Source organism: Colossoma macropomum, unplaced genomic scaffold (genome assembly GCF_904425465.1).
Source record: "Colossoma macropomum unplaced genomic scaffold, Colossoma_macropomum, whole genome shotgun sequence".
Lineage (NCBI taxonomy): Eukaryota > Metazoa > Chordata > Actinopteri > Characiformes > Serrasalmidae > Colossoma > Colossoma macropomum.
The window spans coordinates 1,778,088-1,803,198 of record NW_023494790.1 but is presented as its reverse complement, the minus strand read 5'-3'; the positions used below and the strand labels follow the sequence as shown (position 1 = coordinate 1,803,198).

The 25,111-nt window shown below is 40.7% G+C and overlaps 1 protein-coding gene across 1 annotated transcript in view; it reads right to left on the bottom strand.

Moving 5' to 3' along the window:
* Positions 1–25,111, bottom strand: part of vclb (vinculin b) — a 67,483-nt gene that overhangs the window by 18,859 nt on the left and 23,513 nt on the right. Inside the window, 9 exon segments of the mRNA XM_036571898.1 lie at positions 2,402–2,592; positions 3,983–4,158; positions 5,275–5,428; positions 9,795–9,942; positions 10,559–10,649; positions 20,122–20,282; positions 21,134–21,256; positions 21,567–21,675; positions 23,962–24,112. Coding sequence (XP_036427791.1) covers positions 2,402–2,592; positions 3,983–4,158; positions 5,275–5,428; positions 9,795–9,942; positions 10,559–10,649; positions 20,122–20,282; positions 21,134–21,256; positions 21,567–21,675; positions 23,962–24,112 — 1,304 coding nt within the window.

The following is a 25,111-nucleotide window of genomic DNA, read 5'->3' as shown; positions in this document are numbered from 1 at the left end:
TTATTAGCAGAAGAGGAAAAATGTTATCATGATTATTTTGCATGGAAAAAAAAACTGCTTTACAAATTTTGGCCAATTTTGGCAACATTTAGTGAATTTAACATAAAAAATAAAAATAAAATGTGGCCTGAGCAAAAGCTCTGGCTTATTTCCAATCTGTCAAACGTGCAGAAGTGTGTAAAGACCATGTGTCAAACACAAGGCCTGCAAGCCAAGTCAGGCCCCGTGGCACAATCTTATTCGGCCCGCGAAATTATTTATATTCTTAATTATTTTTAGCCCGTTTCACCCTGAGCTGCACTACAGTCCCCAGCATGCACTGCAACATAATGTGCACTACGATCCCCTGGCAACAACTACCTACTACAGGCCAGCGGTTACACAAAAAGAAAAGATGTTTGGTGTCTAGTTCAAGCAAACAGGCAATTTTCTTAAAAAAACATACCTCCTGAGGACAGTTAACAGGTTTAACAGTTAACTGTAGCTGATGTCGCCTATTTTATAGTTTATTATAGTTTATAGTTTATTAGTGTTTAACAGTTTAGTAATATTTGAAATTATTTTGAAATCGTTCATGAATTCAGTGCTGATTTTGCCGTTGCAGTGTTAACATATTTAGAATTTGGCCAGTTTGCATATTCAGGGCAAAATGTTAAGTAAAAATGAAATCAAAACACAGCTGACCTGGATTTGATGAGATTTTTAATATGACCCTTTTAGTGGTTGAGTTTGACGCCCCTGGTGTAGAGGATGTGTTTATTTTCACTACAAATCAACAAAATGTGTCATTTGACTGTTCAGACTTTTGCTTACAACTATAATGCTGGAGCGTTTTTGTTGGTCCATTCATTACATTTTCACAGAGTTGGCATTTTTGAATTCTGTAAAAACAAAATACAACCCCATTTCCAAAAAAGTTGGGACGCTGTGCAGAATGTAAAAAAAAAAATAGAATGCAATGATGTGCAAATCATGTAAACCATATTTTTAAGGAAAATACTACAAAGACAACATGTTAAAAATGCTATGTCACATGCTGAAACTGAGAAATTTTATTGTTTTTTGAAAAATATATTCACATTTTGAATTTGATGCCAACAACACGTTCCAAAAAAGTTGGGGGCCTGTTTACCGCTGAGTTTCATCACCTCTTCTTTTAACAACACTCTGTAAGTGTTTCGGAACTGAGGAGACACTGCTGTAGTTTAGAAAGTGAAATGTTTTCGTTCTTCCGTTCTTGGTTCGTAGACCACAGGACACTTTTCCACTTCCCCTCAGTCTATTTTAAATGGGCTCAGGCCCAGAGAAGGTGGCAGCGTTTCTGGATCCTGTTTATGTAGTTTCTTCTTTGCATTTTAGAGTTTTAACTTGCATTTGTAGACTCAGTGATGATCTGTTTTCACAGACAGTGGTTTTCAGAAGTGTTTCTGAGCCCATGCAGTGATTTCCACTACAGAATCATGTCTGTTTTTAATGCAGTGCTGCCTGAGGGCCCAAAGATCACGGCCAGCTAATACTGGTTTTTAGCCTTGTCCCTTACATAGAGAGATTTCTCCAGATTCTCTGAGTCTTTTAATGATATTATGTACCGTAGATGAAGAAAAGCAAAAGTTCTTTGCTATTTTATGTTGAGAAACGTTTTTCTTGAATTGTTGCACTATTTGATGGCACAGCCTTTCACAGAGTGGTGAACCCCTCCTCATCTTTACTTCTGATAGACTCCGCCTCTCTGAGATGCTTTTTTAGACCCAGTCATGTTACTGACCTGTTGCCAATCAACCACCAGGTGTTATTTTAGCATTACACAACTTTACCAGCCTTTTATTGCCCCCATCCCAACTTTTTTGAAACATGTTTTTGGCATCAAATTCAAAATGGGCAAATAGTTTTCAACAAACAATAAAATTTCTCACTTTCAACATTTGATATGTTGTCTTTGTACTATTTTCAATGAAATATAGGGTTTAAATGATTTGCACATCATTGCATTTTGTTTTATTTACATTTTGCACAGCATCCCAAATTTTTTGGAAATGGGGTTGTAAAACAAACAAACAAACAAAGAAAAAACCCAAATAATCCACTGTGACTGTGCGTCCAACATTAACAATATGTAGGTTATAAGAACAGGTTTGGCTCCTGACTTCTCTCTACATGGATTTGTTCAATTCCACCAGCAGCTGATTTAATCTGAGGAAGTACTGATTTGATAAAGCAGGTGCTGGATGGTAACTATAAATACTGAACTTCCTCATTTTAGAAAATGATTAATATAGCTCACCCAGGATAATCACAATGTGCTGTTATTTATTTATTTGCTTTTATTTGAATGTTTTGAACATATAAACTCTCACTGTCCGACTAAATTTGCTCCGACTTTCTCACAGCACTCTGTACTCACCCACTCCTCCGTCCTCCATGCTGGGGTTGTCCATCCAGCGCTGAGCCTGCTCCATCTTCCCCTCCAGGTGCACCGCAGCTTTAGCCGGCCGGCTGTTAGCCACAGCGCGGTTGGTTTTAGACTGCAGGTTCTGCAGAGCTGTAGAAATCTGCTTAGCCAAAGCGCGAGCCTCAGGAGTGTCACCTTTACCCCTAAAACACGGACAAGAAAAGACGAGGTTACTTTAAACTGCAGACGTTATATTGGAGAATAACACAGAAATTATGCCTCAGACAGATTTTACAGTGTATTATAAGAGATATCTGAAAGCCTCTCTCCCAGTAAAGTGGAGTGGTGTCTTAAAGGAATAGTTTGGCCAAAAAATACCGTGTACAATTCCTCCACCTTAAGGCCGATTCATAGAGGATGCATTTCCGAAGTGTTTCAGTCTGTCTTTTTCTAATTAGTCACCATATAAATCACAGAGAGTCCTCTCAGCATTCTGGATCCAGGGCTCAGTATTTCTTGCTTACTCCAACACTTACAACTGATGGTACTTTAAGGGTTCTTCAGTAAAGGTTTAGTATAGGTAAACAGTTTTATACAGAACCAAGAACGCTTCACATGATTAAACGGTCATTTGCATCATTAAAGGGTTCTTCAGATTGTGTTGAATATGGTTCTATACAGAACCTTCTTGACAAGGGTTCTATATAGCACCAAAAGGGTTCTTCTATTGTTATGACGTTAAGCTTGTAATAATAGAAGAACCCTTTTTGGTGTCATACTGAACCCTTTTCAAAAGGCTTCTATATAGAACCATCTACAGCACATTCTCCACCAATCATGATGCAAAGAACCATTTAATCATGCAAAGCCTTTTTGGTTCTACATAAAACCATTTAGACCATTTTGATTTTTTTTCTAAGCAGTTTTGGTGCATTTTTTTTGGTCCATTCATCATGAAATTTTCACACAATGTAAAGAACAGCTGCTGAGCTCAAATGATGTAGAAAAGTGAAAATCGCAAAAAATGGAGATACGTTTTTCTTTGGACAGCGACGATATGTGTAATGAATGAGGCTACCATGGAAAAAGCCTGGTAAAGTGAGTCAGTGGTGTGAAGCCAAGCAGCTGTAAGTCTGGTAAGGCAACTTAGATTAACACCTCAGTATTAAACACACAGTGTTTCCTGGTGATAATCCATTGTTTCATATTCGTTTTAGTGTTAAATGTGATGTTTATACGTGCTAAAATGTATTTTAACTGGTCGTGAAAGTTTCCCCACGCTGGGTGACGGTCACTATTTACACAGATTTGATGTCCAAACTCAGCCTAGATGGTCTTGCCAACCATTTTGATGGAAACAAGGATCGGTGACAATGTCTCAGATGTATCGCTGATAAATGACAAGAAAGTGTTTTTTATTACACAAATAGGAAAGGTTGCACAGAAAAGTCCACAGAATACTGTGCCGTTACATTAGCTAGATTAGCTAATGAAGCAAACTTCAGACACCAAACGTGTCTCGGCCGATCGACTGCATTTGGAGTAAAAAGGGGGAAAACTAAATTGGTTGGACTCTCTGTTTTTAACACTCACGCTTTCCTGAGCTGGGTCAGCTTTCCGGTCAGTGCCGTAATCTCTCCCAGACTGCGCAGGATGTCGTCTCTCTCTCGCGGGTCCTCGCACATATCAGCAATCTTCCTGGCTTCAGCCACAACCGCCTTCACATGCTCCTCACCCTCTGGACTCGCAGTCGGGTCTGCCAGCCAGCCCTGCACACACATCATCACCATCACCACCATCATCATCATCATCATCACCACACTCCAACAGCAGCAGTTCTCAAACTTTTTTGGCCTAAGACCCCCTGTTCTCTCTCAGCTTTCCAAACCACCACTTGGATTTGTTCAGTTACATCAGCAGCTCCTGATTTCATTTAATGAAGGATTGATTAGGAGAGCTTGGTACTGGATGGTAAGGAGAGGAGGAAAAGGTCTCATTTACATATTATATACTTATAAGAAAACAGACTTTCCTGTTTTGTAAAGTCAGGCTAAGGCCTAATCTCATTTCACCCCTTGCCCCTACCACTTAGCCCTACCCCTCTGTTTTGTGTGTTCACGTCTAGGTGTAGGGTGTTCTGATTCTTGTTGAGATAGAGGGGGAGGGTGAAGTGTTGGGGCTACACGACCCTCCAAACAGAGGTTTTTCAGAGGCCAAACTGAGAAAAAAAGAAAAACCAGCAAGATGGCTGAGCAAGAGACCAAAGAAACACACAAATGTGAAAATTTTCTCTGGTAAAAAATTACAATATCCATCACATTATCTTAGTTTAATGTCGTTTTAATATATTTTGGTCCTTTTCTTCATAACAAGCATAAAAAAAATCATTAATAGTGCTGACGTCTCTGTAGCTAGCTACATTTCCCACTCCACTTCAAATGGTGCAGCAGCTACATTCTGGCAGCTCAGACAAGAAATGCTGCTCCATTTAAGGTGGAATGAGAAAATTTGAACAAGAATCTGGTGAATATCTGACTTCAGCTTCATATCACTGAAGAATTAGGGGTGGTGATAATAAATAATTGCCCCCCTCTTTGAAGGCGTATGATGCCCTAAATGTAACTAAAGCCCAGCAGTGAGGAGCTGAACTTTACCCTCCTCTGCTGTCACTGCAGACTGGCAGGGTCGCCTACAGAGCAGTGCTGGTAGCTGTTAATGAAGTGATGCTCTTTTTATTTGAGGGTCCCATTTCAGAGGGAAGAGTTCAACCACTACCCTGGAACTCAGTTCAAGGGGCAGCACTCAAAAACAAGGGGTAGGGGTGAAAATAAGAAATGGGACTGGGTCCAGTTCTCTGTGTATATTTCTTTGTGTCTATTCTGTACCTGAGCAGCTTCTGCTCTTTTGGCCAGTGCCTGTTTGGAGTTGGTCATGGCCTCCAGTTTCCGTGCTGCGTTCCCCACTTTCCCCGACAACATGTCCAAACCCTGAGACACCTGCTGGGCTTTCTGAATCGCCACTGGACTCGTACCTGAACCCCTGTAACACACACAAATAACACTAGTAACCAAACACTTACATATCCCCAAATTACACTTTTTAAAAATAAACAAACATTTTGCAGATAAAGTGCTACGTTTCTGAACATGAGATATCAGATTAACTTCCGAACTTGGAAAAGACGGGTTTGTTCCTGAATGTGTGCAGTGAGTGATTTTTAATGAGTTGAGCTCCAGCTGTTACGCAGAAAATGAAAAGGAGAGGAAATGTTTACTGCGAACATCACGGCTGCGATTCTTTTGTAAAACAGGAGCTGAAGGTGAGTCCAGCAGATCACCACAGCCGTGACGCTACTCATGATAACACACAGCTCTGAATGTTCTGCAAAAGTGATGTAAAGGTGTCTCGAATGATGTATCAAATGTGCTTTAATATCGGCAATTCCTTCCACCAAAGGTGGAGCCCTTTAGTTGGACCCATGACATAGCGGCAATATCAGGTTCAGCTCATCTTTTTCAGCGTTTACCAGATGAAGCTGAATGTGGTTTGGTTCAGTCAGTCTGTAAAACATTTCCCAACTTGTTCTTACAGTCCCACCACAGCTGTGTGTTTAGTAAATAAAAAACTAAAGTAGTTTTCCATACGGCTTCCAAATAAATTCCCTTGTTAAAACACATTCTGACTAAATATTTCAGTGAACAGGATTGAGAATCTATTCAGTGATAAGCAGCATTAAATGTAATAATGTTGTGTGAACTTCACGATATTAACAACATTGCAAAACATTACCAAAGATGGAATTCATAGATAGATAGAACAATAGAATGACAGAACAATAGAACGATATATAGACAGAACAATAGATAGAATGATAGAACGATAGAATGATAGATAGATCAACAGAACAATATAAAGAACAATAGATAGAACATCAGAACAAAAGAACGATAGATAGAAGAATAGAATAACAGATAGAATGATAGAATGACAGAACGATGGAACGATAGATAGATAGATAAAACTAATGATAGATAGCTAGGTAGGTAGATAGATAAAAAGATAGACAGAATGATAGAACGACAGATAGAAGAATAGAATAATAGAACGATAGAACGCTAGATGGACAGACAGACAGACAGACAGACAGATAGATTGATCGATCAACAGAACAATATAAAGAACAATAGATAGAACATCAGAACAAAGGAACGATAGAAAGATAGATAGAAGAATAGAATAACAGATAGAATGATAGCATGACAGACAGAACGATAGATAGATAGATAGATAGACAGACAGACAGAATGCTAGACAGACTGGCAGACAGAACAACAGATGGAACAATAGAACAATGGAACCACAGATGGACAGACAGATAGAAACAAACAAACACCTGAACAACACAAACACACATTAAGTTTCTCCCTAAAGAAAAAGGTGTGAGGAGGAATAAAGAGCTCAGCTAAATACAAATACACTAAAAATGCACACAATACAGAGCATCTTTATCTTTGAGCACGTCCTCTATGAGAACATCTCAGTTTCAGTGCTATTTTCAACACGCCCTCGTCTGCGTGCCTCATCATTTCCCCTCTGGGGAGTCCCTGATACCGTCGCCAGCTTACTGCCTTCTGCTAACTTCCTTGTTAGCAACGTAAAGTCTAAACAATTAGCAAAAACGAAAAAAGAAGGGACCATGAGGCCTGGAGACACAGTGCTCTCCCAGGACTAGTTAGCTGATACCACACAGGGTAAATTCACAAAGGACACCGTACATTTTATCCCATCTTTATGAGTTGAGTGTAAAAATGAACTGTAGCTTGACGCGTCTGCGCCACCACGTACTACAGCTGCAGGTTTTAGTGCTGTGTCTGCTGCACGGTGGCCTTATGAATATTCTGGAACAAACTGCTCTCCTGGTGTGGAGTATACACTGATCAGGCACAACATTCTGACCACCTCCTTGTTTCTACGCTCATTGTCCATTTTATCAGCTCCACTTACTATATAGGTGCACTTTGTAGTTCTACAGTTACAGACTGTAGTCCATCTGTTTCTCTGATACTTTGTTAGCCCCCTTTTACCCTGTTCTTCAGTGGTCAGGACCCCCATGGACCCTCACAGAGCAGGTACTATTTGGGTGGTGGGTCATTCTCAGCACTGCAGTAACACTGACGTGGTGGTGGTGTGTTAGTGTGTGTTGCGCTGGTCTGAGTGGATCAGACACAGCAGTGCTGCTGGAGTTTTTAAACACTGTGTCCACTCACTGTCCACTCTATTAGACACTCCTACCTTGTCGGTCCACCTTGTAGAAGTCAGAGACGATAGCTCATCTGCTGCTGCACAGTTTGTGTTGGTCGTCCTCTAGTCCTTCATCAGTGGTCACAGGACGCTGCCCACAGGACGCTGTTGGCTGGATATTTTTGGTTGGTGGACTATTCTCAGTCCAGCAGTGACACTGAGGTGTTTAAAAACTCCAGCAGCACTGCTGTGTCTGATCCACTCAGACCAGCACAACACACACTAACACACCACCGAGAATGATCCACCACCCAAATAGGACCTGCTCTGTGAGGGTCCATGGGGGTCCTGATCACTGAAGAACAGGGTAAAAGGGGGCTAACAGAGTATCAGAGAAACAGATGGACTACAGTCTGTAACTGTAGAACTACAAAGTGCACCTATATAGTAAGTGGAGCTGATAAAATGGACAATGAGCGTAGGTGGAGGTGGTCATAATGTTATCCCTGATTGGTGTATTTGCTCTCTAGACTGACCAGTCTGGACATTATGGCTAGAAAACTGCTAAAGCTTCTTCTTCCGCAGGCTGTTGGACCAGCTGTGTTTGGGTAGCAGGACTGTTGGGCTGCAGTGTGTGAGGAGTAATCTCACACAGCTGCGTCTGATCAGATCTGCAGGGGTCACGTTTCATCCTTAATAAAACAGTCAGAACAGCAGAGAGTTCCCTCTGATCTCTGCTTTCAGGTTCTCATCTGGTCCTCAGGGGCCGATAAAAGTTTATAAAACATCAAATTGTGATATTGTGAAAGATACAAGCAGATCCAAGTACAGAGCAGCCGTTTAGCTCCATTCACTCCACTGTAGTCCTGTTTTTGACATTACGGTGGAAACAGGAAAACCGGCTCATAAACCGGCTCAGGCACTACTAGTTAGTAGTAACTACTCTCAACGTGAGGTTTAGGATGGACTTTACACCCCAACTGATGATCCAACTTACATTCAGCTGGTGCGACTGGCTGCAGCTGTTTCTTGTTTGCATGCTGAGCCTCAGATCTCTCAGCCTGATGCCCACAATCTAAAATACACTAGTCTATTAAAAAAACACTCACCCACCTCACACAGAGGTTCGTCACAGCGAGATTTTCTCACCATGAGCTCAAAATGAAAAATGAAAACACCATATTAAACATAGAAACCACAGTGTGGTGAAGTGACAGCAATGAAGGCCTCTGAAAAACTGAAAGGGTCAGAACGGTCAGCTGTGTGAGGGTGAGTGACCTGGCACACAAAACATGACCATGGATGGCATTTTACTGATAGAACAACAGAATGATATACAGATAGAACGACAGAACAACGACAGACAAACAGACAGACAGACAGACAGACAGACAGACAGACAGATAGATAGATAGATAGAATGACAGAACAACAGACAGACAGACAGATAGAAGGACAGAACGGCAGATAGATAGATAGATAGATAGATAGATAGATAGACAGACCAATAGACAGACCGACAGATAGACAGACAGATCAACAGACAGATTGACAGATAGACAGACAGACAGACAGATCGACAGGCAGACAGACACAGACAGATAGACAGACCCAGACAGATAGAAAGACAGACAGAAGGACAGAACGACAGATACATAGAGCGACAGATAGATAGGTAGACAAATAGATAAGTAGATAGATAGATAGATAGATAGATAGAGAGATAGATAGACAGATAGACAGACAGAGAGACACAGACAGATAGACAGACACAGACAGATAGAAAGACAGACAGACAGATAGAAGGACAAAACGACAGATACATAGAGCAACAGACAGATAGGTAGAAAAATAGATAAGTAGATAGATAGATAGATAGATAGATAGATAGACAGATAGACAGACAGACAGACAGATAGATGTAGCTGTGTCTGGCTGGGTGCTGTTTGAAGGCACCTGGTGTTTGTTGTTTACATGCTGAGTCTCAGACCTCAGTCTGAGCCCACAGTCAAAACGACACTAGTCTATTAAGATTAAGATTTTCTCACCAAATTATAACACTACGTTAAACACAGACACCACAGTGTGGAGAGGTGACAGCAATGAAGGCGTCTGAGGTGAATTTAAGGGGTTATAAAGGTCAGCGGCGTGGGACGTGCGTTACCTGGCGCGCAGGTCTGAGACCTGGTCAGTGATCTGTCCGAGCGTTTTGGCCGTGTCCAGAATCTCTCTCCTCTCTTTACCCGCACACAGCTCGCCCACTTTACCCGCTTCATCCAGAATCTGACGAATAGCCTGTTCACCAGCCTCACCTGCAACAGCAATGAACCTTTTTGAAAAGGGTTCTATATAGCACCAAAAAGGGTTCTTCTATCGTTTACAGTGTCAAGTCTTTAACAATAGAAGAACGCGTTTTGGTGCTATATAGAACCCTTTTCAAAAAGGTTCTATATAGAACCATCTACACCACATTTTCTGTAAACCTGAAAAACTTTCACAATGCAAAGAACCATTTAATCATGCAGAGGGTTCTGTGAGTGTTTGGGGATCTATATAGAACCATTCTCTTTACTAGAGAACCCTTTTCTAAAGGTGTGCATGAAGAAAACGACATTGCTTATACCACTAAAATTATGTAGTACTAAAAAAAACTAAAATTTTAATTATACTGTCATATAAATTTCAAACGTTAATTTCAGATGCATTGTTAGCACATTGTAATTGCATCACGGCACACTGTGCTGCGCCTGCACTACAGCAGGCTCAGGTAACAGTGCAGATGTGTGTGTCCACAAAAACGGGACACACTGAAAACATTTTATTTATACTTTGGTATAGATGGACAACATATTGAAACATATTCCATTTTCCTATGGTCTGCGAGCGGCACCTTTAAGCTGTGTGTGTGTGTGTGTGTTGTGTGTGTACCTGGCTGAGCGCTGGGGTCTTTGAGCCAGTTCTTTGCCTGAGCCATTTTGGAGTCGATGAGTGCCAGAGCTCTCTTCATAGTCTCGGTGTCCTTCAGAGAGAGAACAGAGTGAGAAGGTGCACTCACAGTCTCAGTCACAGTCCTGGGTGAAACATGGTGGAGGTAGTGCTATAGCTTGGGTAAGTAGCAGCACAATCATTTCTCTCTGGAATCAACCTCGTTTGCTCAGATATTATCAAACACACAAAGCCCAGTGTGTGGTTATACAGCCAAAGAACAAAACAGGTGCAAACAATATCAAGCAGTACTGGTAATATACACTCACTGCACACCTTGCCGATGAACAGCAAGACAATGCAGTCTATACCTATAACTATATAGTGGACCTATAAGGCAGGTGGAGCTCATACAGTGGCCAGTGCGTGTAAGTATAAGGTAGGGGTTTCCAATAAAGTGAACAGGGACTGTATATATAAATATTTGCTCTAAAAAGACATGAATACTCACCAATGGCTATTAACATTTCATTTAAAAAGCTCTATAATGTTCATATGATCCACACAGTCACTCTGACAGACCGCAATACACTACAGGAAGTGTAGGGGGCGATATGGCTTCTACTGTTTCATTTAAAAAGCTCTATAATGTTCATATGATCCACACAGTCACTCTGACAGACTGTAATACACTACAGGAAGTGTAGGGGGCGATATGGCTTCTACTGTTTCATTTAAAAAGCTCTATAATGTTCATATGATCCACACAGTCACTCTGACAGACTGTAATATACTACAGGAAGTGTAGGGGGCGATATGGCTTCTACTGTTTCATTTAAAAAGCTCTATAATGTTCATATGATCCACACAGTCACTCTGACAGACTGTAATACACTACAGGAAGTGTAGGGGGCGATATGGCTTCTACTGTTTCATTTAAAAAGCCTCTATAATGTTCATATGATCCACACAGTCACTCTGACAGACTGTAATACACTACAGGAAGTGTAGGGGGCGATATGGCTTCTACTGTTTCATTTAAAAAGCTCTATAATGTTCATATGATCCACACAGTCACTCTGACAGACTGTAATACACTACAGGAAGCGTAGGGGGCGATATGGCTTCTATTGTTGATTAAAAGTGCTCTGTATTGCTCTATAAATGTTCATATGAGCAGTACACCATTTTTATTGTATACACGACAGCAGGGGGGCAATATGACTTCTTATTTCACTGCACCATTAAGGAATGAATCGCTTGTTGCCCCTTGACTGCTGGTGGTAGCCTTTATTATCGAATATGATCGAATAATGCTATGATTTAAATAAACAGACAGACATTTTTGTTGTAAGTGTTGTTGCTGACACTGTGCTGGATTGATTACATCTGCAAAACCAGCCTTACTTACGATGTTACTGTTAAATGATTTACCAAACTACTTTACAAAGGGTAGCGAGAGAAAGAAAAGAAGGAAAAATAAGTACATTGGACTGTGGGTGGAAAACGAGCGCTGAAAAGTAGCACAAGTGGGCCGCCTGGAAAACGCTGAGCAAAAAGCCAGTGGGCCGCCAGCTTCGCCATCAATGGGCCAACAGTGGCCTGGTATCCTCTTAATATCTGGACCAGCCTGAACTAGTAAACACATCAGCTAATGACTTTACTACAGGAAACACTGCTGTGTGTCTGACGTCAGTCAGAGCGGGGTGTGTGTGTGTGTGTGTGTGTGTGTGTGTGTGTGTGTGTGTGTGAAGGAGCTGCTTAGCCATGCAGTTCACTTCCTTTTTAGGTTAGCAAGACACTCAGCTGTGGTTGCTCAGAACTGACTCACTCACAGAGGGAGATAAGAACCCCATCACCCCCCACCCCAGTGTGCCCAAAACAAAAGCTGATATATTGTGTGTCGACACTGAAGACAGAACATATTTCCTCCTCAAGGCAGGATTTCTCACATTTCCCCTAAATTAGAAAGTTTATAGTAATAGTTTTTCATTATATTGTATTCTCTCACCATGTTTAGAAGATGGGGAGGGCCAATAATTCATTGTCCGTAAGCTGTGAAGTGAATCATTGAGTCTAAAAAGGCCACTGAAAGGTCAGATCCAATAGGGTTACTGGGACGGGTTAAAACGTCTACTACTACTACTACTACTAATAATAATATAATAATATGTTTTATTTATAGCATCTTTTTTCAGGACGTTTTTACAAAAATCCATCGAAGTACAAGTGCAGAGCGAGTGAAAGGTTTGTACAGCCGTTCAGATTCATTTGCCAGCATTTTGGTAAAGCCTGAACCCTTAAAAGGCAAACTGCAGTCAAAAATAGCTTGTAAATATTTGCCTTGGCTCCCCATCAGCCGCGTGCTGAGAGAATGTGCCGAAGTGCGGCTGATTTCCAGCAACACTCACTTTCAGCCCTTTTATCAGCTCCACTTACTATATAGGTGCACTTTGTAGTTCTACAGTTACAGACTGTAGTCCATCTGTTTCTCTGATACTTTGTTAGCCCCCTTTTACCCTGTTCTTCAGTGGTCAGGACCCCCATGGACCCTCACAGAGCAGGTACTATTTGGGTGGTGGGTCATTAGCACTGCAGTAACACTGACGTGGCGGTGGTGTGTTAGTGTGTGTTGTGCTGGTCTGAGTGGATCAGACAGAGCAGTGCTGCTGGAGTTTTTAAACACCTCAGTGTCACTGCTGGACTGAGAATAGTCCACCAACCAAAAATATCTAGCCAACAGCGTCCTGTGGGCAGCGTCCTGTGACCACTGATGAAGGACTAGAGGATGACCAACACATACTGTGCAGCAGCAGATGAGCTATCGTCTCTGACTTTACATCTACAAGGTGGACTGACAAGGTAGGAGTGTCTAATAGAGTGGACAGTGAGTGGACACAGTGTTTAAAAACAGTCTGTAACTGTAGAACTACAAAGTGCACCTATATAGTAAGTGGAGCTGATAAAATGGACAATGAGCGTAGAAACAAGGAGGTGGTCAGAATGTTATGCCTGATCGGTGTATATTGTATATTGTCCATGTATCGTATTTTAATCAGAAGTATTTGTATATGTGTAGTTTATTGTACCACATAAGCTTGTTGGCGTATTGGCTACCATAGCAACAAGCACAACACAACAGGCTTCATTTTCTCTCACCAGTTTCCTCACAAGTTTCGCGCTGCAGTTGCAAGAGGTGGGACCTTTCTGGTGACGTCACCACACAGCCTTGTTAGTGCTGCTCCATTTGTGTTCGATCATTGTATTTATGTGCTTGTTGTATTTAAACTTGTTGGATTCAGGCCAGTTTCACCTTCTACTGGTCAGATTTAGCTGAGGCATCCACATAGAGAGCTGCTGCCAATCTACAGGCCTCTAAACTGAGTCCCCAAACTGTTACAGATACGATTTTTTTGTTAAAAAAAGGTTGAAATCTCTTAAACCTTAAAATCTCTTAACCTAGCAGTAATTAGACCGCTGATTAAGAAAGCGAACCTCGATCCCTGCGAACTATCAAATTATAGACCCATCTCGAATCTCCCCTTTATATCTAAGACCTTGGAAAAAGTTATAGCAAAACAATTAAGCTCCTATTTGCATAGGAATCAAATGCATGAACAATGTCAATCTGGCTTTAGGCCACATCATAGTACAGAGACAGCACTAGTAAAAATTGTAAATGATCTATTATTATTCTCTGACCAAGAAAAAGTGTCTCTGTCAGTCCTCCTCGATCTTAGTGCGGCATTTGACACAATAACCCACGCTATCTTACTAGATAGACTAGAAAACCTTGTAGGGGTAACAGGAACAGCTCTTTCCTGGTTCAGATCCTACCTCACTGATCGCTATCAGTGTGTTAATATAAACGGTGAATCATCTGCCCTCGCAAAAGTAAAGTATGGTGTTCCACAAGGCTCTGTTTTAGGACCTGTATTATTCACATTATATATGCTACCACTGGGCACCATTATCAGTAAACACGGCATAAATTTCCACTGCTATGCCGATGACACTCAGTTATACTTAGCAAGCAAACCGGATGATAAAATTAAACTTGGCAAGATTGAAGACTGTATAAAAGACGTAAAGGACTGGATGTCGAGTAACTTTCTCCTTCTTAACTCGGATAAAACAGAGGTTCTGCTTCTTGGTCCAAAAGCAGCCAGAAACAAACTGTCTAATTTAACACTTAAACTTAACAATTTCTCAGCTGGATCAAGCTCATCTGTAAAAAGCCTTGGTGTCATTATAGACCCTGATCTGTCCTTCGACGCACATATAACTAATATTACTAGAACAGCCTTCCTGCATCTTCGCAATATTGCTAAATTGAGAAATGCATTCTCTCTACAGGATGCAGAAAAGTTAGTTCATGCATTTATTACTTCAAGGCTAGATCACTGTAATGCCCTGCTGGCTGGATGTCCCAGCAAAAGCCTTAACAAGCTTCAGTTGGTCCAGAACGCTGCAGCCAGAGTTCTTACAAGAACCAGAAAGTTTGACCATATCAGCCCAGTTTTATCGACCTTACACTGGTTACCAGTTAAATTTCGCATTGATTATAAAATTCTCTTACTGCCTTATAAAGCTCTAAACGGACTCGCCCCTCAGTACCTGAGTGAACTTCTCTCCCACTATGAACCATCACGCCTACTTAGATCACAAGGTGCTGCTCACTATTAGTACCCAGAATTAATGAAGTTACGTCAGGGGGGAGAGCTTTCTCATACAAAGCCCCCCGGCTTTGGAATAGTCTTCCTGTTAATGTTCGGGACTCAGACTCAGCCTCAGTGTTTAAGTCTAGGCTAAAAACTTACTTGTAGTCCAGCCTTTGGTAATTAGTTTTCCCTGTTAGTTCTAGACCTGACAGAGTCTCTGCTGCTCTGCTAACACTGTAATCTGTGATCAGTCACCCATTACAGAACTGACACCCATTACAGAACTGACACCCATTACAGAACTGACTCTCAGTTCTGTCAGTCACTCATTACAGAACTGACTCTGTGTGTTTTTCCTTTCTTTTGTTTCCTTTGCCGAGTTGAACAGCTGCCCATCCTGTGCGTCTGATGCTGCTGCCTCTTCTGCCTTGATTGGGTGCCACTGCTCACCAGCCCTCTGGACCAGCTTGACCACCATCGAGCTCCATGCTGTACTACGCCATGCAAACCTCACCCTCACAACCTGACCCCACTGATGCTGCTGCTGCTGCTGCATGAACTAAACTAATCAAATTAATCAATGCTCCACCTGTTTTCCCTGTTTTTGTACTAACAATGTTTGCTATCCGGTGTCGACCAGAGGAGGATGGGTTCCCCTTCTGAGTCTTGGTTCCTCTCAAGGTTTCTTCCTGTTTCTCTTAGGGAGTTTTTCCTTGCCACTGTCGCCACTGGCGACGCTCATGGGGGCTTGGACCCGGATTTCTTTCTGTAATGCTGATTTTGTTTTGTTTTGTAAAGCTGCTTCATGACAACGCCTGTTGTTAAAAGCGTTATGTAAATAAACTTTGCTTGTTGAAAGAAGTGTAATTACAGAGTGAGGAGGATAAAAACAGGCTAAAATATGGTGAGCGTGCGCTGCTGCAAGTCGCCCTGCAAAGCCTGGAATCATCATTTAAAAGTCAGAGGCATCAGGTTGGGAGTCTTTCACACCATGTCGTATGTCTTTATGTATAAACGTCACACAGACAGACTCTAAAAGAAGGTCCAGCTCGATGTTTCGGCCTCAAATGATCTCAGAATCAACATTATACTGATGAAGATATGACGACAACTTCACTCACATCATCGACAACTTCACTCACATCATCAGAGACGCTCCGTCACCAAGTTTACACTGAGTTCTCTTTGAATTCTCTTTCAATCATCAGATTAATCCGCTCGGCGAAGGGGTCATGATACAGAATGTTTTTCTGCACTTTGTGTGTAATTCCACATTTCCACCAGAGAGGTCTCCAAATCACCAAAACTTAGTGCAGCTACACCGTTAGACGTAAGTTTCCAGTGTTTACACTCAAACACTGACACGGTAAAATGCTCAGAAAGAGTCTTCAGAGAAAGATTAGACATTTATTGTACTTCTTATTGTGCGTATATATTTATTATCCTGACCAGAGAACTTTACAGAGCCCATATCTTCCATTTTTGCTATATTTTATTTTTTTCTGCTGAATTTCAACAAGCCTGTCAGATCCAGTGATGACCACTCAGATATGATCGGAACGTTGCTATGTAAACTAATCTCTGTTTCTTCCTGCGTTACTTCTTCTTCTGTCTTTATCATTTAAGCAAAAGTAGATGTGAGTTCACAGCTTTTAAAGACAAACATACACATGCACACACAAATGCACACACAGGCACATGCACTCACACACACACACACACACGCGCACACACACACACACACACACGGCAGTATGCATATACAATCACTGGCCACTTTATCAGAAACCCCTCTCCTGTAGCTCCTCATTGCTGGTGTACAGTTAGACTCTGCAGCTCATCTATTGATATGCAGTTTGTGTTGGTCGTCCTCTAGTCCTTCATCAGTGGTCTGTTTCTGGCTACTCTCGCATCAGCACCACACAAACTACCATGTCAGTGTCACTGCTGTGCTGAGAATGGACCACCACCCAAATAATATCAACAACAGCGGTCCATGGGGTCAGAAAATGACCAGTGATGAACGGGGCAGAGGGGCTGATAAACTGTACAGCAACAGATGGACTACAGTCTGTAACTTAACACCTAAACAGTGGAGCTATAAGGCAGGTGTTTCCAATAAAGTGGCCAGTGAGTGGAAGCACAAGGTAGGTGTTTCTAATAAAGTGGCCAGTGAGTGGAAGTACAAGGTAGGTGTTTCTAATAAAGTGGCCAGTGAGTGGAAGCACAAGGTACGTGTTTCTAATAAAGTGGCCAGTTAGTGGAAGCACAAGGTACGTGTTTCTAATAAAGTGGCCAGAGAGTGGAAGCATAAGGTAGGTGTTTCCAATAAAGTGGCCAGTGAGTGGAAGCACAAGGTACGTATTTCTAATAAAGTGGCTAGTGAGTGGAAGTACGAGGTAGGTGTTTCTAATAAAGTGGCCAGTTAGAGGAAGTACAAAGTAGGTGTTTCTAATAAAGTGGCCAGTGACTGAAAGCACAAGGTAGTTGTTTCCAATAAAGTGGCCAGTGAGTGAAAGCACACGGTAGGTGTTTCCAGTAAAGTGGCCAGTGAGTGGAAGCACAAGGTACGTGTTTTTAATAAAGTGGCTAGTTAGAGGAAGTACAAAGTAGGTGTTTCTAATAAAGTGGCCAGTGAGTGAAAGCACAAGGTAGGTGTTTCTAATAAAGTGGCCAGTGAGTGGAAGTACAAGGTAGGTGTTTCTAATAAAGTGGACCAAAAATGTGTGTAAATGAGAAAAGAACTACACAGGTTAGTGCTGGGTTAAACAGCAGTAGCACAAGGCCTACTGTCTCTTTTTCACATGTGCGTTGCACCAAACAAACTGCCAAACTGACTTTTCACGCTGAAACACACAACACGCCCAAAACACAACCAGCAGGAGAGAACTGGAGCTGGTCAAATCCTCGCCAACCTGCAGCACATTCTCCCCTAAAAACCATTAGCACTGCTCACACTGCCCAGCCTTCACACGCACACTCGTCATCTGTGTCTTCTCACAGATGACTTCACATATAATAAACTGCAAAAGTCAAAATGCAGAGAGTGGGCATGCGGGGAGAGAGAGAATGCTTACCTTCTACAGGAGAAAAAGAAAAGAACGGGAGAGGAGAGGAAGAAATAAAAATAAATTCCACAATATGACGACACAGAAGATGCAAAAGAAGCAGAAAGAGATGAGGAAAGGGTTAGAGCGGTCAGTCCATGTGAATCACTAAAGGCCTCCGGAGTGAACCATTCAGATTTGCTTAAAGGGGAACTCCAACAATTTTTAAAAATTTCTGCATAATTAAATGGTTAAGATGTAATCAGAGTCGTTCAGAGTGGTTTGGTGTGAAACGCTCTGTTCTAGAGAAACTTACTGAGTCAGAACTGTTCACAGTGGTGGTGATAGGAACCAGACGTCCACCTCTAAAAGCTCCCTCACAGAAAGTTACTACATGAAATGGTTATGAATTCACTGCCTGATGACTGAGACACTGTTTTAGGATAGTTTAGAGAACATAAACTCCATTCATGGTGGAGGGATACATGCAGGGCGCTGTGAGGCAAAATAGTCCCGGAAGAAAACATATTATTTCAGATTTTTCACTATTTTCCATCATCAACATTCCATATAAACTCAGAAGACTCGTGTAGGTTCACTGGTGGTTCTGGATAGTAAATGTCTATATCTGTGTTGTAGTCATGGCGACCCCTGGTTCCTATCACCACCACTGTAAAGACATCTGAACCATTTCACACCAAACCTCTCTGAATCTCTCTGTGTACAGCTCACACAGAGTTATGCAGAAATGTTGACACATGACAGGAAAAATAAAATAAAATTTTAGGCTTGTATCTTCATTTGTTTCTGAGATATAGAGGCTTTAAAATGTTGGTGTTCACTTTTACATCAAAATGAAACTGTACTATATAACTAATATTTCGCTGTTGTCAGAACAAAACCTGATATCTCCAAAATGGTAACTTTACAGGAAAAGGAAGAAACATACTTTACTTTTAATGTAAGTCAATGGAACCAGACTTTTTACCAAGTCATTATGGGTTGTTTCCTTTAGTCCATTCATCATGAAATTTACATACAATGTAAAGAACAACAGGTATTTTCAAATTATGTCAAAAACTGAAAAACATCAAAAAAATGGAGATTTGAGGTTTTCTTACGACAACAGCGATATATTTGTTTTGCAACATCAAAGAAACGAGATGTGCAAGTAACACATTCTTTCTCATCTCACATCATTCGTATATAAACACTTTAAATGTTCAAAAGACTCACTATTTTCCATTAATATAAATATAGATGCAATTATTCTACATCTTTCACATTATTTGAAGGTAACTGTACAAACATTTTCACTGATGAACAGAGCTGTAGATGTTTCTGTAATAACTGATTAACACTGAGAACGAACTTCTATTAATATTACTAAACTGATCAATAAACTTCATATCAATAATGCCGTATTTTCAACAGCTAGTCTCTGTAATTTTGTGATATTAAAGCAAATATATTGCAATTTATTATTTATATATGTGTGTGTGTGTGTTCATGTAGTGCTATACTTGTGAGGACCTCCTACATGTCCTCACTATGATAGGACTATATGAAATTTTGCTGGTCCTCACTTGAGCATGTGTTGTTTTCATCACAATTACTTTTTTTTATTTGAAAACTAAAAGAGCAGAAAAATTGCCTTTTGGATACTGAGGTTAGGTTAGGGTTAGGTTCAGGTTTAGGTGTAGTGTTATCTAGCTAGAGTAACACAAAAATCAATAGAAACCTATGGACGTCCTCATGTGTATAGCAACACAAACGTGTGTGGGTGCATGTGTGTGTGTGTGTGTGTGTGTGTGTGTGTGTGTGTGTGTTTGTGTTAGCGATCCACTCTGACACACACCTTGCTGGCCCAGGCGTCCTCGTCCCAGGACGTCAGCTGCAGGACTCTGATGATCTCGTTAATCTCGGCGCTCATCTTCTCCACGGTGAAGTTCCTGTTCTTCAGAGCCTCGTCCACTCCCTGACTCTGAGCCGTCTTCGTCGTCACGAAGATCTTTATGCCTGATAAACACACAAAACACTCACAGGCTACGAGCAGAGACCAGAGCAGCTTTGAACTGCTAAAGAAACGGAGGATCCCACTTACAGCACATCTGCACTAACTGCACATGTACACCACATCAATTCTACATAGACTTTTTATTGTCAATATGAGACACATAAAGCAGAGGTTTCATGAATTTTACACTGCTGTTTTGGATGGGGATATTTTTAATATGAATATGCAGTAACAGTTTGATCATGAGACACGCTTGGGTTATAGTTTATTATAAGCGGTATGAATATTCAGTTAGCAATATGAGTACCTGAGATACACTTAGGTACATTTAGTCATAGTAACAGTTAGTAATATTAATGTGCAGTAGCAGTATGAATACCCGAGATAAAGATGCTCAGTGTTACCAGTATGAATTTACCAGTATAAATATAAAGTGAGTAATATTAATGTGCAGTAGCAGTATGAATTTCTGAGTTAAAGCTGTTTGTTACCAGTATGAATTTACCAGTATAAATATACAGTTAGTAATATTAATGTGCAGTAGCAGTATGAATTCCTGAGTTAAAGCTGTTTGTTACCAGTATGAATTTCCCAGTACAAATATACAGTTAGTAATATTAATGTGCAGTAGAATCCTGAATACCCGAGATAAAGATGCTCAGTGTTACCAGTATGAATTTACCAGTATGAATGTACCGTTAATAATATAACCGTGCAGTAACGGTGTGAATTTCTGAAATAAAAATGTTCAGTGTCACCAGTATGAATAAAAAGGTTAGTAATATAAATGCAGTATGAATTCCTCAGGTAAAGATATTCAGTGTTACCAGTATGAATATACAGTCATGAATACCTGAGATGAGGATGGGCAGAAGCTCCTTCACTGTGTTCATGGAGTTAACCAGCATGACTCGATGCTCCTGATGGGTCAGCTCCTGCTGACGCTCGTCAATCATCTTCGCCATCTTCGTCATCCCTGCACACAAACCGTAAACATGTAGGCGTAAACATAAATATCAATATAACAAATATATGTATAGTATATGCACAATACGTCTACAAATGGCTGCAAGGGGTGTTGTGTACGGTTACTTTACTGAACTGTACAGTTACTTTACTGAACATGTGTACAGTTATACAGTTAAAGACGTTCGCAGTGGACATTTGCAGTGGATTAAAGTGCGAATGAGGAACTGGTCACAGAACAGGGAAGTGGGCAGGTCTTTATTTAGGAGGGTCTTTATTTATGGTCTGGTTTGAAGAGCTGCCCAGGTGTGTTTGTGTACCTGGCCCCAGGTTTTTGGTGTACGTGATCAGATCCTCCATGGACTCCACCACCTCAGCGACGGTCAGGTACTCCAGAATGCCTTTACACACACGGATGATTTTACGCACCTGTGGGCAGCAGAGAGACACGTTTTCACAAGGCTCTGTGAGCCTGTTAGACCTAAAATAGATGGTTCTTTAAGGGTTCTCCCTATATAGCACTAAAAAGTGTTCTGCTATGCTCTTAAAATAGATGGTTCTTTAAGGGTTCTGTCTATATAGCACCAAAAAGCGTTCTGCTATGCTCTTAAAATAGATGGTTCTTTAAGGGTTCTTTCTATATAGAACCAAAGTGTTCTGCTACGCTCTTGAAATAGATGGTTCTTAAGGGTTCTTTCTATATAGCACCAAAAAGTGTTCTGCTACGCTCTTGAAATAGATGGTTCTTTAAGGGTTCTGTCTATATAGCACCAAAAAGCGTTCTGCTATGCTCTTAAAATAGATGGTTCTTTAAGGGTTCTTTCTATATAGAACCAAAGTGTTCTGCTACGCTCTTGAAATAGATGGTTCTTTAAGGGTTCTTTCTATATAGCACCAAAAAGTGTTCTGCTACGCTCTTGAAATAGATGGTTCTTTAAGGGTTCTCCCTATATAGCACCAATAATCGTTCTGCTATGCTCTTAAAATAGATGGTTCTTTAAGGGTTCTTTCTATATAGCACCAAAAAGGTTCTTCTACGCTCTTAAAACAGATGGTTCTTTAAGAGTTCTTTCTATATAGCACTAAATAGTGTTCTGCTATGCTCTTAAAATAGATGGTTCTTTAAGGGTTCTTTCTATATAGCACCAAAAAGCGTTCTGCTACGCTCTTGAAATAGATGGTTCTTTAAGGGTTCTTTCTATATAGCACCAAAAAGGTTCTGCTATGCTCTTGAAATAGATGGCTCTTTAAGGGTTCTTTCTATATAGCACCAAAAAGTGTTCTGCTACGCTCTTGAAATAGATGGTTCTTTAAGGGTTCTCCCTATATAGCACCAATAATCGTTCTGCTACGCTCTTAAAATAGATGGTTCTTTAAGGGTTCTTTCTATATAGCACCAAAAAGTGTTCTGCTACGCTCTTAAAATAGATGGTTCTTTAAGGGTTCTTTCTATATAGAACCAAAGTGTTCTGCTACGCTCTTGAAATAGATGGTTCTTTGAGGGTTCTCCCTATATAGCACCAATAATCGTTCTGCTATGCTCTTAAAATAGATGGTTCTTTAAGGGTTCTCCCTATATAGCACCAAAAAGGTTCTTCTACGCTCTTAAAACAGATGGTTCTTTAAGAGTTCTTTCTATATAGCACTAAATAGTGTTCTGCTATGCTCTTAAAATAGATGGTTCTTCAAAGGTTCTCCCTATATAGCACCAATAAGGGTTCTTCTACGCTCTTAAAATAGATGGTTCTTTAAGGGTTCTTTCTATATAGCACCAAAAAGGTTCTGCTATGCTCTTAAAACCGATGGTTCTTTAAGGGTTCTGTCTATATAGCACCAACAAGGGTTCTGCTACGCTCTTAAAAAGATGGTTCTTTAAGAGTTAATTTGTAATGAAAATGCTTCAATATAATTAATGGGTTCTTTGCATTGTAAAATAGTTCTTCAGATTGATGGAGAATGTGTTGTATAAAGTTCTATATAGAACGTTTTTGAAATGGGTTCTATATAGCACCAAAAAGCATTCTTCTATTGTAACACGGTTGATATCGTAGCAATGGAAGAACCCTTTTTGTAGCTATATAGATGCTATATAAAGAGTACTTGTAGTGTTCATGGTTCTATATAGAGCCATTTTCTTTACTAAAGAACCCTTGAACCCTTTTTTAAGAGTGTACTGTACAAGGTCAAGCTTGTAACAACAGAAGAACCCTATACAGCACCCTTTTCAAAAAGGTTCTATATAGAACCATCTACAGCACATTCTCAAAAGAACTCTTTCACCATGAAAAGGGTTCTTGGAGTGTTCATGGTTCTATACAGAACTACTGTCTTTACTAAAGAACCCTTGAAGAACCCTCTTTTTTAAGAGTGAACGATAGTTTGTAAAACATCTTTCAGCCTTTAATTCATAATTAACTATGAACTAATCAGGTAATCGAGTATTACAATGAATTTATCAACCACATTAAACAGAAGCTGTTTAGATCTGAAAAGAACAACTGACCAAAGCACTGCTTTGGAAATGAAGGCAAAGGCCACACATTTCATCCCCTTGTTGTGACATCAGCCCTGGAAATTTTAAAAGACGCTAAGTTGTCCCTCCCTGACCTTTGACAGGCAGTGTTAATGCACCGTAAGCACGTGTGTATGTATGTATGAATGGGCATGTATGTGTGTTTGAGTACATGCTGTGTACATGTGTGTGCATGTGTGTACCTCGGCCTCGTCGAAGGTCAGCAGCAGGTCAGACGTTCCTGAGAGGATTCCACGGGAGCCATCGATGAGGTAATCTCTGGCTGGGACGGCGTAAGGGTCAGCCTTCAGCATCTGAGCAGCCTGAACCAGCTTAGTACAGGCATTCTCCACTCTACAGAGAGAGAGAGAGAGAGAGAGAGAGAGAGAGAGAGAGAGAGAGAGAGAGAGAGAGAGAGAGGTATGGGTATAGGTATCTGTTTGTTTACATATATCAGGAGTCGGCAGTATGCAGCTCTTTTACTGCCCTGTTGTGGCTCCACAGCTGAATCAGATTTGTAGGTAAAAATAAAATAATCCTCCTTTACAGTAAAATAAAGCTCTGCTGATCGTTCAACACAGTTTAACAGTAAATGGTCTTAAACTCTGGAGTTAATGTAGAACTGCTAATTCACCCTTTAACCCTGAAGATCAGCGCAGACTGCTGGTCACCATAGCAACACAGACAACAGTCTCGCCTAGCTAGTAGCTAACGAAACGGCAAAGAGAGAGATTTAAGATGAACATTGATAATTTGGAGACGAATGGACTTATTTACATTTATAATCACTCCAGCTGGTTTCCTGATAAGTTTAATCTGAAACAAGAGACTGACAAACACTAAAAAGAAGCTGAAGTCGCTTCAAAGTCAGAGCTGAAACACTTTGTAGACTCCAGACTAAAATCTTTCTGCTTTGAGTGACTCTGTACCTTAATTATGTTAACTCCATTAAAATGAATGATTGAATATTCCATTTTGTCACTACCAAAACAATCATAACACCACAGAAACTTTACCAAGTGTTTCAGTAGTGACTGTTTCGGTCGTGACAATTTTAGCCCATTTTGAGCAGAACTCAAAAACATAGCCAGTACATGACCAACAAACACAGCTTTAAACAGCTGCACACATAAAATCATAATTGTTCATTAAAACACTTAAAAGTACTTAATTGCAGAAAATATGTTTCAGTAGTGACAATTCTTAATGTTCCACACTGATTTTCAGACATTGGGACACATTTACTTCAAAACAATGGGATCTAACTGCTCACCAGTTAGGGACAGGGATGCAGCCTCACTTCCTGCTCTAAAAATACCTTATAAATGCTGATTTTGTATATATTTAGATTGT